Source organism: Oncorhynchus masou, chromosome 1 (genome assembly GCF_036934945.1).
Source record: "Oncorhynchus masou masou isolate Uvic2021 chromosome 1, UVic_Omas_1.1, whole genome shotgun sequence".
Lineage (NCBI taxonomy): Eukaryota > Metazoa > Chordata > Actinopteri > Salmoniformes > Salmonidae > Oncorhynchus > Oncorhynchus masou.
In genome coordinates this window covers 34,709,002-34,725,376 of record NC_088212.1, presented here as the reverse complement: position 1 = coordinate 34,725,376, position 16,375 = coordinate 34,709,002, and the positions used below count along the sequence as shown (strand labels likewise).

The window sequence follows — 16,375 nt, the reverse complement described above, 5'->3', positions numbered from 1 at the left end:
AGAGATTGACAAATTACTTCCACTGAGACACAGTACAGCTTTATTTAAGTCAAACTTCAGGCATGTCTGAACTCCTCAGCTCCAACTCAACCTCCTTTAGAATGAAAAAAATAAAAAGACAGTCATGTACAAAAGAGCGGCATCCTCACAGTCACACACACATTTAGAAGCAGAATTTTACAGGCAATAGCACGCCACAGTAACATTATCCTATGCAAGTTCAATGCAATTTATGTACAAGTCTTAACATTATGCAATAATGACTGCTGAACAGTAAAACAATATGGTAACTCTGTGTTCATCCACTTTTTAATTGAAGCAACATTGATAGATACGACCCCGGCGTAATCCCCAAAGCAGTTTCACTATATGACTGGAGAAATTAGTTGCTCTGAAAACACTTTTTCCTAATGTCTGGGAGAGCATGTCAATCACCTGTAATGACAGATTTAACAAATAGTATTGCACAAAATAAAAAATAACGAAGGTGTGGAACAGAAACATATGATTCAGAAAGGGCCCCTTCCAAAGTCTGTGTTGGAAGAAAATACTTTGATAACTCAGTCTTTGTAACCCTACTGTTTGACATCCTCTTCAGCGAGGATCATTTAAAAACATGGTTAAAATCTATAATGTCTGTGGCAAACAGAATGACAACTATATGGTCATTGTACAGGCTGAATGTTGTGTTCAAGTCCAACTAGCATAAAGTGAGTAAGTTTCAAAACAGGTGCAAAAAAAAGAAGGCTAATGGGTTGGCCTGGATAATCTTTGTGCAATACCAATAGAGGATCAAATCAGAATACAATGACCTAAGAGAATCCACGTGTTTTTGTTTTTTAACAGAACAACAAATGAGCATTACAAACGGATACAAAATATGTCCCCAACTGGAAAAACAGATTCTGATTTGCCTTCCTTTCAGAATGGAAGGGGTGCATCCAGTCTTGGGTGAAAATGATATAGTTCTGCACAAATTGCTTTTGTGTTGGGGTAAGCATACAATGGTCCAGTTTACAATGGTCACTAATTGAAGGTTAGAGAAGGCTTAAAAACTAGGTACTCGTTACAAACCATGACAAGACAGCCAGATGACCTGAGATGTGGCTCAGCATGAATAGGCCTAATATCCATCATAGATATCTACCATGTCAAATCAGTTATCAATAAAATACTCATGTTTGTGAACATATTGATCTGTAGTACCAAACAATACAAAAATAATGAAATGAAAGAACAAAATATAATTCAAGTTTTAAAAGGTTGTTAAAAATATGACAGTGCCTTGATGCACCTATCTGATCGTGTGCTGTGTGGACCACAGCCTAGTACTGAAATGATCTAAATCTAACACCTATCGAAAGAAAATACTATCATTTGGCAGGTTTGAGAGCAACCGAGTCTATATTCCATTCAATTGTGTTTACCCTGCTATATGCATTAGGAGAAATCAACAGGCTTCAATTCCAAATGAATGTAAGACATTGGCACAATCTAATTCTATTTCGTTGAGACATGAACGTGGACACAGTTTGACACAAGACGACAAGAGCTATGGAAACATTTGACAAACGTGTATTTTTCTGTGAGCTATGGTTTTTAAAAGGCATGGATACATAAACGGGTAATGTTCCAGAGAAGAGAAAGCACGGGCTCAGACAAGAGTAGCAGACTACTGTTCTAGGTTCAACATGATCATGTGAGTTTAGGCTGAATTAAGTGCTCGTTTACTTCACATCACAATGTTCAATTGCTTTCAACTGCGTTAACAGGAGTACAGTGAGTCACAATACAGAGAGCTTGGCCTATGAGGAGCAGCTGTTATGAAACAGCGGTACCATTACACTAATAGAAAATATATGAAACGTAAACGACAACTACATACAGAATCATCCATTTTAAAGCTCCCTATTGTTTTATAGTCTTGTTACTTAATACTTTGGGTGGGTGCGGTTTTCCAATAGGTGTTTTTGATACATCAATCAACTAGTATAAAGGGTGTAGTATAATTTCAAAAATCTGTCATAGGAGGACGAGATTAAAAACACTGTACATTTTCTTTACTTATCTGATACCGAAGTACTCTACAACCTAATGTTGATACAAAACCAATTTGTGGAGATGTACACAGACATACAAAAAGTTGAAAATAAATACCCACCAGGTCAAAATACAGAATGTACTAAATACCTTGAATTAAGATGAGGGCGTTAGTCGTTCTACTATGATAAAAAACAAACAGAAAATGTGATCGTGAGTAACTTGTGTGAGAGAACGTTTTCAGACCCAAAGATATTTGGATCATGTCGTTGGACCTATACCAGAAGTTACAAAACAGTTGAAAATTCCTACATTACTACAGAAAAGAGGTATCCATTTCAAGCATGTACAATGTCATGTATTACATACATGTATGTTATGACCTACCAAAAGTATGTAGCAATAAACTGTGAAAGTGCTTTAAAAAGGTTTAGCAGAACAATTTAAAACATAACATTTGCGTGTACAGTACACACAGCATCACTTAAATTACTGCACACAGAGCCAATGAACAGCCACCTCTCTCTCAGGTCAGTATGTGGGAAATTAGTCCCTCAAGGCTGGCTGCATTACCATGTACAAACAGACTTTGACCATATTTGTTATAATATAACACTTCACTAATCTAATGAAGTGTAACACTAAATCCTAGGAGGATATAATCACCAGAAAGTATGCTGCTCAACCTCTCAATTTGAATGAAATGTAACTTCCTCTCCAAAAATGCATTCCTGTCTGTTTCCATAGACAGTGAAGGGGGACAGTCATAGAAGAGTGAGAATGCCTCCCCTCTCCTCCTCTTAAACACTTGTGGTTTACAATATGAACCAATTATGTCCACAATGGAGAGCGAGACTGGGGAACTGACAAATGGAACTTAAATGTAATGATTGATGTCATACATTACACTATATGCCCTTATAATTCACCTTATTAGAAGGACTATGTTCACAAGGAGATCTGTGCAATTCTAAACACCTAACCAAACAATACACCATTCACCGAGATGAAGTGAGATAATCTGTTTGTAAACATGAACAAATATATATAAACTGGCCACTGAGTATGTATACACACACACACACACACACACAGTGGCCAATTTATTAGGTACACCCATCTAGCGTATCGGACCCCCAGTTTATTAGGTACACCCATCTAGCGTATCGGACCCCCTTTGCCTCCAGAACAGCCTGAATTCTTTGAGGCATGGAAACGTTGCTCAATTGGTATCAAAGGACCTAACATGTTCCAGGAAAACATTCCCCACACCATTACACCGCCAGCCTGTACCGTTGACACCAGGCTGGATGGAGCCATGGACTCATGCTGCTTATGCAAAATCTTGACTCAGCATGATGCAACAGTAACCGGGACACTTCGGACCAGGCAATCTTTTTCCACTCCTCAAATTGTCCAGTGTTGTTGATTGCGTGGCCACTGGAGCCACTTATTCTTGTTTTGAGTTGATAGGAGTGGAACCCAGTGTGGTCGTCTGCTACAATAGCCCACCCGGATTAACGACTTGTGTGTTCCGAGATGCCGTTCTGCACACCACTGTTGTACTGCATTCTTTCCCTGTTTGAGGCCCCCCTGTTAGCTTGCACGATTCTTGCCATTCTCCTGCGACTTCTCATCTACGAGCTGTTTTATCGTCCGGAGAACTACCGCTGACTGGATGCTTTTTGTTTGTCGGACCATTCTCGGTAAACCCTAGACACTCATGCGTGAAAAGCCCAGGCCGGCCGTTACTGAGATACTAGCACCGGGCTTGCCTGGTACCGACAATCATACCACACTCAAAGTCACTTAGGTCACTCGTTTTTCTCATTTAACATTTAATCAAACAGTAACTGAATGTCTCAATGCCTGTCTTCCTGCTTTATATAGAAAACCATGGTTATGTGACTCACTATCTGTAGGAGTGAACCACTTTTGTGAATGGGCTGGTGTACCTAAAAAACTGACCATTTAGTGAATGTGTGTGTGTGTGTGTGTGTGTGTATATATATATACATATATATTTATTACATACACACACTGAACAAAAATACAAATGTAATCTTTGCCAAGATAATCCATCCACATGACAGGGGTGGCATATCAAGAAGCTGATTAAACAGCATGATCATTACACAGGTAAACCTTGTGCTGGGGACAATAAAAGGCCACGAAAATGTGCAGTTGTCACAACAATGCCACAGATGTCTCAAGTTGAGGGAGCGTGCAATCGGCATGCTGACTGCAGAAATGTCCAACAAAGCTGTTGCCAGATAATTTAATGTTCCTCTACCATAAGCCAGCTCCAACTTCGTTTTGGAGAATTTGGCAGTACGTCCCACCGGCCTCATAACCACAAACCATGTGTAACCACGCCAGCCCAGGACCTCCACATCTGGCTTCTTCACCTGCGGATTAATCTTGGACCAGCCACCCGGACAGCTGGTGAAACTGGGTTTGCACAACCAAAACATTTCTGCACAAACTGTCAAAAACCGTCTCAAGGGGGCTCATCTGCATGCTTGTCATCCTCACCAGGGTCTTGACGTGACTGCAGTTTGGTGTCGTAACCGACTTCAGTGGGCAAATGCTCACATTCGATGGCCACTGGCACGCTGGAGAAGTGTGCTCGAAACGGATGAATCCCGGTATCACCTATACCAGGCAGATGGCAGACAGCGTGGTGTGGGAGAGTGGTTTGCTGATGTCAACGTTGTGAACAGAGCGCCCTATGGTGGCGGTGGGGTTATGGTATGAGCAGGCATAAACTAAGGACAACAAACACAATTGCATTTTAAATCAATAGCAATGTGAATGCACAGAGATACGGTGCCAAAATCCTGGAGGCCCATTGGCGTGTCATTCATCCGCTGTCATCACCTCATGTTTCAGCACGATAATGCATGGCCTCATGTCACAAGAATCTGTACACAATTTCTGGAAGCTGAAAATGTCCCAGTTCTTCAATGGTCTGCATACGCATCAGACATGTCACCCATTGAGCATGTTTGGGAGGCTCTGGATCGACGTGTACGACAGCATGTTCCAGTTCCGGCAATATCCAGCAACTTAGCACAGCCAATCAACAACCTGATCAACTATGCGAAGAAGATGCCGCGTTGCATGAGGCAAATGAGGTCACACCAGATACTGACTGGTTTTCTGATCCACGCCCCGATCTTAATTTTTTAAAGGTATCTATTGAACAACAGATGCATATCTGTATTCCCAGTGAAATCCATGGATTAGGGCCTAATGAATGTATTCCTTATATGAACTGTAACTTAGAAAAATCTTTGAAACTGTTGCGTTCATATTTTTGTTCAGCATATATATTATATATAATATATATACAATAAAAAATCAAATATATATATATATACATATATATATACACACACACACAAACTGCCTTCAGAAAGTATTCACACCCGTTGACTTTTTCCACATTTTGTTATGTTACATCCTGAATTTGAAATGGATAAAATTTAGATTTTTTTGTCACTGGCCTCCACACAATACCACATAATGTCAAAGTGGAATCATGTTTTCAAACATTTTACTAATTAATTCAAATGAAAAGCTGAAATGCCATGAGTCAATAAGTATTCAAAACCTTTCTTATGGCAAGCCTAGATAAGTTAAGGAGTAAACATTTGCTTAACAAGTCACGATAAGTTGCATGGACTCACTCTGTGTGCAATAATAGTGTTAACCTCATCTCTGTAACCCACACATAAGCTGTAAGGTCCAACAGTCGAGCTGTGAATTTCAAACACAGATTCAACCACAAAGACCAGGGCGGTTTTCCAATGCCTCTCAAAGAGGGGCACCTATTGGTAGATGGGTAAGTAAACATTTGAGCATGGTGAAGTTATTAACTACTCTTTGGATGATGTATCAATACACCCAGTCACTACAAAGATACAGGCGTCCGGACCGCTCTGGGATGACTTTAAAACAGTTACAGAGTTAAATGGCTGTAATAGGAGAGAACTGAGGATGGATCAACAACATTGTAGTTACTCCACAATACTAACATAATTGACAGAGTGAAAAGAAGTAAGCCTGTACAGAATAAAAATCATGTTTACAATAAGGCACTAAAGTAAAACTACAAAAATTGTGGAAAATCAATATATATTTTTGTCCTGAATAAAAAGTTGTGTTTGGGGCAAATCCAACACAACACATTACGGAGTACTACTCAATATTTTCAAGCATAGTGGTGGCTGTATCATGTAATGGGTATGCTTGTCATCATTAAGGTCAGGTGAGTTTTTCAGAATAAAAAATTATCGGAATGGAGGTAAGCACAGGCACAATCCCAGAGTAAAACTGGTTCAGTCTGCTTTCCACCAGACACTGGGAGATTAATTCACCTTTGAGCAGGACAATAACTTAAAAAACAAGGCCAAATCTACACTGCAGTTCCTAACCAAGACAGTGAATGTTCCTGAGTGGCCGAGTCACAGTTTTTACTTAAAATCTGCTTGAAAATCTATTGAAGACATGAAAATGGTTGCTTAGCAATGATCTACCAAATATGACAGAGCTTGAAGAATTCTGAAAATAATAAATGGGGAAAAAACTGAACAATCTAGGTGTGCAAAGCTCTCAGAGACTTACACAGAAAGACTCACAGCTGTAATCGCAGCCAAAGGTGATTCTAACATGTATTGACTCAGGGGTGTGAATAATTACGTTAATTTCATTTACAATCAAGGTGCAGAAATTTCTAAAACATGTTTACCCTTTGTCATTATGGATTATTGTGTGTAAGTTGAGAAAAAAAAATCAATGTTGAATTCAGGCAGTAACAACAAAATGTGGAATAATTCAAGGGGTGTGAATACTTTCTGAAGGCACCAGTACCAGTCAAAGGTTTCGACACACCTACTCAAACAATGTTTTTTCTTTATTTGTACTATTTTCTACATTGTAGAATAATAGTGAAGACATCAAACGAACAACACATATGGATTCATGTAGTATCCAAAAAAGTGTTAAACAAATCAAAATATATTTTATATTTAAGATTCAACAAAGTAGCCACCCTTTGCCTCGATGACAGCTTTGCACATCCTTTGCATTCTCTCAACCAGCTTCATGAGGCAGTCACCTGGAATGCATTTCAATGAACAGGTATGCCTAGTTAAAAGTTAATTTGTGGGATTTTTCCCTTCTTAATGTGTTTGAGACAATCAGCTGTGTTGTGACAAGGTCGAGGTAGTATACAGAAGATAGCCCATCTCGTGAAAGACCAAGTCCATATTATGTCAAGAACAACTCAAATAAGCAAAGAGAAACGACAGTCCATCATTACTTTAAGACATGAAGGTCAGTCAAAACGGAAAATGTAAGACAAACTTTGAACGTTTCTTCAAGTGCAGTCGCAAAAACTCTCAAGCGATGAAACTGGCTCTCATGAGGACCGCCACAGGAAAGGAAGACCCAGAGTTACCAGCCTCAGAGATTGCAGCCCAAATAAATGCTTCACAGAGTTCAAGTAACAGGCACATCTCAACATCAACTGTTCAGAGAAGACTGTGTGAATCAAGAATTCATGGTAAAATTGCTGCAAAGAAATCACTACTAAAGGACATCAATAAGAAGAAGAAGTTTGCTTGGGCCAAGAAACATGACCAATGGACATTAGACCGGTGGAATTCTGTCCTTTGGTCTAATGGGTCCAAATTTGAGATTTTTGGTTCCAACCGGTGTGTCTTCGTGAGACGCAGAGTAGGTGGACGGATTATCACCGCATGTGTGGTTACCACCGTGAAGCATGGAGGAGGTGGTGTGATGGTGCTTCTGCAGCGATATACGCAATCCCATCTGGTTTGCGCTTATTGGGACTATTTGTTTTTCAACAGGACAATCACCCAACACATCTCCAGGCTGTGTAATAAGGAGAGTGGTGGAGTGCTGCATCAGATGACCTGGCCTCCACAATCACCCAACCTCAACCCAATTGAGATGGTTTCGGGTTAGTTGGGCCTCATAGTGAAAGAAAAGCAGCCAACAAGTGCTCAGCATATGTGGGAACTACTTCAAGACTGTTGGAAAAGCATTCCTCATGAAGCTGGTTGAGAGAATGCCAAGAGTGTGCAAAGTTGTCATCAAGGCAAAGGGTGGCTACTTTGAAGAATAAAATATAAAATATATTTTGATATGTTTCAACTTTATTACTTACTAGATGAATAGGTGTTTCCAAACTTTGACTGGTACTATATATATATTCACAAGTGTATCAAAAACAGGTATAAGGAATGTCGGAATATAGTGTGATCCTGAAAATTGCACAAATCTATTTTCTTCTCGTTGTGAAAGGAGAGCCAGATAGGGATCGATGGATCATGTCTGGAGTGATGAGGGTGGTAGGAGTGTTGGGCCTGACTCTGCTGGCTTACCAACACACAGCAAAGCCTTCTGGGAATGTGAAGCAGCCCCTGGCAATGGGCCACTTGCAACCCCAGTACACAGGAAGTAAACAAAGAGAAAAGCAGCATGTTGGAAAAAGGTTTAAACCCCCTCTCCATCCCCCTCACGGAGTTCTTCAAAGTGCCGGTAACCAATGACATAACACTGAGAATCCATACTTGTAGAAATTACAGAATCACACTGAAGTGGTGAAACAAACACTGATTATTTGGGGTGATGTGCGGCACACACCTCTCCATCTCCCCTTGCCCTCTCCTCCACTCCCAATATCCTTAGATAGAGGAACTCTGCTCCGCTCTCTGACATAGAACCACTGACTACTCACACCAAGTCTGCGCCTGTCAGTCCTTCGGTCTGTCAGTCATTCTGTCCAGCCCATGGGAATATCAGGTGTAACTGTTGGCTGCAGTTCTGGTCTCTTTCACTTTATGGCACATCTCTAATCACACCCTATTTCCCATAGGCATAGTGCTCCATTTCTAGTGCACTATTTTAGGGAAAAGGGTGTGATTTGAGACAGCTTTACTCTCGGTCCTGCTGGCTGGGCTCCTCCTCGGGGTCCTCTGGCTCTTCTTTGATACTGACCGTACCAGGGTGGTGTGTGTGAGTATGTGGGAGGTTGGCAATGGAGCCCAGGGGGCTGAGGGGGTTGTGATTGGAGCAGCAGGGGCGACCCTCCAGGGTAGAGGGGGTGAGAACTCCCCCCTCATGTTGCCGGCAGAAGGAGCGAGGGCAGAAGTCACAGAGGGATGAGGCTGGGACACCACACACACTGCAATCATGCCATGGGCACTCCCAACGACCTACACACACACACACAAAGAGAGAAGTTTATTAACGTATAGACACACATACACCCCACACACACCCACCCCTACACACCCCCACAGCGTACCATATGGGGGTTTGGTGAGGTTGAGACACAGCAGGTGATAAGCTTTAGGACAGTCCTTCTTGTCACATATGACCAGCTCCCCTCCCTCTCCGCAGCAGAAACAGAAGTACTCATGTGTGCGTCTCCCTTCCGGTCGCAGCTTACGCTTCTTGGGCTTCAGCTTAGCGTTCCTCGCCTTCTCCTCCTTCTCCATCACCACTGCACTCTGACAGACAGAAAAACAATGTCATAAAACAATCGGCTCAGATGATAATTTTTTATTGTGTGACTATTATTATTAGTTTTGTTATAATGGGGGCGTGGGGTTAAAAAGGTACAATATAGAAATTAATATAATTTCATATTTTGTTTGTATTCACCTATGGGCTGACATCTTTTTTAAGGTACATAAATACAAAGCAGTGATCATTATGATCATATTGCAGAGTTAAACTCATACATTTAGTATGTAAAGGAAAATAAACTAAAAGTGAGTCTCTCATCCCAATCCTGCTTATCACTCATGGAGTGGTGCTTTCCGGTGCTCAACATCCTTTCCAACCGCTCCGCTAAAAACCTCTCCTCACTTAAAGCACGAAAACATTGCAGCTCCAAATGAGCTCCATTCATTAAAATCACCATTTAACCAACACCATCTATTTTTGTGACTACCTGAAACTACCATTTGGTTTTGAAGTAGCATATGGAAACCAAACCATATGATTTGAATGAAAAGTATTTGAATAAACAGGAAAAGGTGAATGTCATTTCAAATAGGCTACATGTCGTAGTGAACAACAAACACTAAATAGGGACATTAAGAGCTCAGCATTTAAACAAAATGATGTATTAAATCATTAAAACTGCACATATAGGATGTAACTTAATTAGAACTAAATATGCCTTATTAGGCTCAGTCTACAGTGCCTTTGAATTCATTTTTTAGAAACATGAGTTCGTCAAGAGTCTGTGGCTTCAGGGTCATGCGATGGTGACTGGAGAGCAGACCAGCAGTGGAGAATATCCTCTCCTCACTTGAAGAGCCACTGGGGATGCTAAACACACTTCGGGCCACTCATGCCAGGCTGGGCAGGGATGCGTAATAGTTTTTGTATTTTTCTGTAGGTAGGCCTAAAGGATTTTTGATAAAATAACCCTATCAAAATGAAAAGCTCCTTGAAAGAGGTAATATAAAATGTGAAAAAAAATCAATGATGGCCTATTGTATAGTTAATAGAACGGAGATTAGCTGAACTTTTAAGAGATCAGATTTTATGTTTATAAATACTTTGCTATAATGACACACTTAGCTAGATACCCACCCCGTTCCTTTCTGTTAGCATGTGCACATAGTAAGTACACCATCATGCTTTTGGGATACCGGTCTTTTCAGATACCACAATGACTATTTAGTTGTGGATACTACATTACCGCACTCCCTCCCTTGCTCCTCCTCATCTTTGTAAGTCATCTTGATTTTTCGCCTGTGTGTTTTATCAGATTATTTATGAAAATATTTAGCAAACTCCAGTATTTGAAGGTCCCCAGAACACAGTGGCCTCCATCATTATTAAATGGAAGAAGTTTGGAACCACCAAGACACTTCCTAGAGCTGGCTGCCCAGCCAAACTGAGCAATCAGGAGAGAAGGGCCTTGGTCAGGGAGGTGATCAAGAACCTGATGGTCACTCTAACAGAGCTCCAGAGTTCCTCTGTGGAGATGGGAGAACCTTCCATAAGGACAACCATCTATCCAGCACTCCACCAATCACAGGAGTCATCTTACATTTCAGAACTTTACAGTCCTATGGATCAAGCAACCATGAAAAAAGGTAGGTTCTCTCCCTCAGTTATGCACATAAATAACATGGTCAACAACTAATGCTTGCCAGAGCAAGATGACATGAAATCTAATGAAGGAAAAGACGATAAACTTTTATATCTAGTTGGCCGTCAAAATTGCACTGAAACGAAGGGGAATGGTAGCCTCCTCGTCTTTCTGCAGCTTGCCTGCCAATGCATGATTGTCCCAACCAAGCACCTAAGCTAACTGGCTAAAGTTAGCTAGCTAGCTACTTCCAGACACAAATGAGAGAACACCTCACTGATGATTTTACTTGCCATAGCAGAGCTGGTTAGGCTGTTTACATGTTATCTAGAGCATTCTTGGCCATAACTTTTTTTGCCTACGTTTATTGAAACCATATTCAGCAGATGTTGCATGTTAGTAAATTAAATCAGGTGTTCTGAAATCGGAGTAGATAGCATATCTCTTGCGTTCGCAAATTCACTCAGGCTAACTGGATAACAGTCGTTCAAGTTCTTGCTAACTAACCAAATGACATCTCTAGCTATAGACACAGAAAAACTATTTGAGGGGAAAAAGTCGGTCACTCACCTACTCCTCCAATGGCAAGATATGACATCCTCCTAGCAGCTTCCTAGTTATTTAGCTAACGTTAGGCTCCGTGTTTTTAGCTTGCTACATAAATAGATACGCTAGCCTATTAGCCACATTATGACTGACTTGTGATCATTGCTCTTGCTAGTTTTATTGTATTGACATTTCTAGCCTTAGTTACTTAGTTTATGTCCAGAATATTGAGTCATTGAAACTGCATCCATCTATTCTGTCAACATGGAATGTTGAGTCAAATATAATCTATTTTTAAAATCTCTTATAAAGTTGGCATTGTAGCATTTACTGGTAATTTGATATTTTTTACTGATATTATGATTGCAGATATGAAACAAACAAAGTAGTTAAAATGTTGTCAGTTCCACTTTCAACTTTAGGTCACAGGTTACTTTGTGTGCTAAAGGTGAAATATATTTTGCAACGGAAAGTAATATTTCTACATTTTGATTGGGAAATGGTCAATGGCTGTTTTTCTGTATTCTTATGATTGGGACATACTGGCTTATTATGTCCGAGTTTATGGACTGCTTATCCTTTAACATTATGCTGTATGTGACTGCTGTCTTTTCATCGGCCCTATGCAGTGGTGTGGTGTGGCCTGGAGAAGTGGGTGTACAAAAATGTTGCTCAAAAGTTTCCAAATGGCCCGCCCAGCAAAGGAAAGGCACCCTGTGAAAAATCCTGTTAAAAAAAGAAGAGTTTTCCTATTGATTTTCACTCTCAAAAATCACATTTTTTTTAATAGAAAGAAATAATGATTGTCTAAGTCCACAACAATGCTTACATCACATCAATCTGATTGGGTGGGCCTGTCAGGGCCTGGTTTCCCAGTGGGTTGCCCCCAGTCCACCCAGGCCCATCCGTGTCTATGCCCCTGATGCAAACTGAGCATGATGACAATTGCGCATCACAAATAGCCTATTAACCAACACTTTGGACTAAACTTGTTCAATACCTGGTTTGCATCCCCATTGTTGCCTTAGTTAGCATTTACTGGTAGATATAAGTTGAAACGTCTTTCCTACCCTACCGGCTACTGATGTCATTGCTCTGTGAGCTGCTCCACGCCAAAACCAGCTGAGAGCTGCACACTCTTGCTGCCTGCAGATGATATTCTGCTGAAACTAGGATGTGTGCAGCCTTTGTTATTGTGTAGGCTACTCTGTGCATGATTTCCCTATTGTACTACATAATTGATAAGTCGTATACCTCCACTGCATTACTTTGATACGCATCAGTAGGGATCAAGGAGTGAGTATACGCAATGCCCACTGAAAAAAGTGCTTATACAGTTTATTCCTGCATATAGCCTCCACAATACCACTGGCCATTTGTGTTTTACAAAAAGTGCACTCTCCTACATGAGTGCGCTGGTATTACCTAGGGCTGTTGCAGTGACCATGTTACCACCACACAGGCGGTCACGAGTCATGATGGCAGTCAAATTCCTTTCGTCCATGACCTTTAGTCATGGTAATTAGGCTTCTGCTAGCTCTGATGCTGCTGCTGATCATTAGTAGCCTACCAAACGTGCTAACTATGCAATTGTTTGAGAAAACAGATTAATAGGCTCTATTAAAAAGAGTAGGATTCGATCAGCTTTCTATAGGCTAGGCCTATTATATTTATTTCTCAACTTTCCTAATATTAAGCACATTGCTTCGCTTTACAACAGGAGTATAACCTACCTGGCTGGCATGAAGATGAACCACGGGGAAAGTGTCATCCATTCACTATTTAAGTGCATAGATTACATGTATTTTTTCCCTTGCCCTTGTTTTCGTGATAATGGTCCATTTTAAATCAAAACTAATTTCACACACATATTATTTAGTATATGTAAAGACGAGATTAAATCAAGAATAGTCTGATGGGTGACAATATTAGCCTATCACCTGTGAATGATATATTATCACTTGTGAATGAAGCCCAGCGTGAGGCAAGAAACGCCTTTTTCCCCCAAATCATATTTAAAAAAATAAATAATTACCTTTATTTAACTTGGCAAGTCAGATAAAAGAACAAATTGTTATTGTCAATGACGGCCTAGGAACAGTGGGTCAACTGCCTTGTTCAGGGGCAGAACGACAGAATTTTACCTTGTCAGCTCAGAATTTGATCTTGCAACCTTTCGGTTACTAGTCCAACGCTCTAATCACTAGGCTACCTGCCGCCCAGGGTCACAACTAAAGTGGCCAAATAACTTCTTAAAATTAAGCACATTAATCCGCTTGGCAAGAGGTGTAGAGCCTAACTGACATAAATAAGCAGAGTGTGAATATCAAGTTTGGGGAAGATAATTTTCATTTAAAAAATTCACCTTTATAATAAAAGCATTACATGCATAATCACATTTGCGGTCACTTTTAATAATGGTGTTTTCCCATTAGCAATTATAGTCTACTGCCGTGTGCGCATTGCTGTGCTTATAACTGTGCAGAAATAGCCTAGTTTATCAACATTTTAAGCTAAACGTTCTTATCTATTGCATCAGCCACATTGAGTAAGAACGTTTTTTTTTAATTCTTGTGGTTTAATTAATTTTTTGATGTCACATTCCACAACTGTCCCAGACTATGTTTGGTATATTTATTTCTCGCACAGAATAGGTCAACGTTTGTACTATGAGTAGATTGACATAGGCTAGTGCTTTTGCTGTTCGTTAGGCCTACTCATCTTGTTGGCTGACAAAAAGTAAATGTGGACAGTTCTTCCAATATCTTCAAAATGCACCTCAGAATTAGATAAGGGGGCTCGCAGTTGGGTCCACAATGTGTCTGTCTTCACTTGTAGCCTGTGAGAAAGACCTGATCACGTGATGGAGAGCCATGTGAGTGAGAGCTGCTTTAGAGCATGCAGCACTCTGGGCCAAGGGCACAACGGCCACTGGCCGACAAGGCATGGATTTTTTAGGGTGCATTACTGTGATATTCAAGGTATTATCAAGTGCTTGTCAAATTGTGAATGAGAGACTGATGACGTGTGTACAGCCTGCGCAAAAAAACAAAGCAGAGCTCATGCCTTACAAGCAACCTTTTTCAAATCATCATTAGAACCACATCATGCAGTCTTACAATGTATTGAAAATCAATACATATAGCCCAACATTTGTAGAACTAAAGTTACATTAATAACTCTAAATTAAGCATATAGGAGTACCTAGGATACCTATTTCTCTGTTAATGCGCAACACAAAATAGCCGCATGTGCGCACTCTCTCAAATCGTTTGGAGAAAATATTTATATTTTATTCAGCTTTGTTCAATTGTATTCTTCATACTATAAAATAATGCCACGCAATTCTAAACAAATCTTGTCTACTAAATGAACTAGTTTAGCCAACAGCCATATTTATATACCTTTATTTAACTAGGCAAGTCAGTTAAGAACAAATTCTTATTTTCAATGACGGCCTAGGAACAGTGGGTTAACTGCCTGTTCAGGGGCAGTACGACAGATTTGTACCTTGTCAGCTTGGGAATTTGAACTTGCAACCTTTCGGTTACTAGTCCAATACTCTAACCACTAGGCTACCCTGCCTATGGCATAGCCAGATCAGGACCTAACATAGCTTGTAGGCTGTGCGTGGAAGCCAGGAGATGCTTAATGTGTTTATGTTAAATAATGGTGAATTACCGTGAGACCAACAGTTATTTGCTTGACAATCACTGGCTGACGAAATGTTGTTACCGCCACAGCCCTAGTATTACGGTTGCAGTCCTTGCAGAATCACAAACCTGTCACACACTGAATGCCTATAGGTTTGCCACTGCGCAATCATGTCTATAATATATTTGAAGATGGCTTGGAAGATGGCTTGGAATCAGACTATAAGCAATGCGCACAGATATGCAAGGCCAAACAACGCTACTGCCACCTTCTGGTTTGATTAATGTAACAGGGCTGAGTGGCTGATGACTTCCAAGGTCTTTGCTGTGTGAACACAAAAGAGATTGACTGACATTTCTGACACTGTTCAGAAATGCTAAGAACAGTCGGCAGGCAAACGTTTGACAATCCTACCCGTGTGTCTGAGCTATAAGATATGTAAATAGTCAACGGAGGATAAACGTTTTTTAACAAACCCACTTTGGTCTGTGTGGACCAATTTGGGTAAGTAAGTCTCGAGACGGGACGACAACATTTTTCGGTTTATTAAATATGCAAAATTAGCGTTGTATTCACATCTCTCCCAAATGAACCTTTGTGAACGGCTATATTAATCATTGAGCATTAGTGGACCTAATTGATTCCAACATTTTAATTACACATCAGGGGGAATACCCTCCCTTCCAGGTGATTTGCCTTTATTCATGCTATCCAATGCTCATTTGAGTTCATTGAGAAAGATTTGGCCTCCCAGGGAGGTGGCTTCCTATATTAAGGATGAACAAATCAGAGGTATACAGTTCTTTATAGAAGTGAGATAATCTTTGATTAATTTTGGTTCTGATAGCAATTCCCCGGTTTCAGATTGAATTGTTGCTGTATCAGCTAATTGATCATTACTGTGTAGCTTGTTGGCCAGTAAATGACTAGGAAGTAATGGTTCCATGGAGTCCATATTCTGCTCTCTGTCTTACATAGATGGAAATGCAG

General features: G+C 40.4%; 1 protein-coding gene across 1 annotated transcript in view; it reads right to left on the bottom strand.

The window, feature by feature from the left end:
• Positions 1-23: 23 nt before the first annotated feature.
• Positions 24-16,375, bottom strand: part of LOC135542848 (histone-lysine N-methyltransferase NSD3-like) — a 38,105-nt gene continuing 21,753 nt past the window's right edge. Inside the window, 2 exon segments of the mRNA XM_064970036.1 lie at positions 24-9,287; positions 9,380-9,584. Coding sequence (XP_064826108.1) covers positions 9,007-9,287; positions 9,380-9,584 — 486 coding nt within the window. The 3' untranslated portion in view covers positions 24-9,006.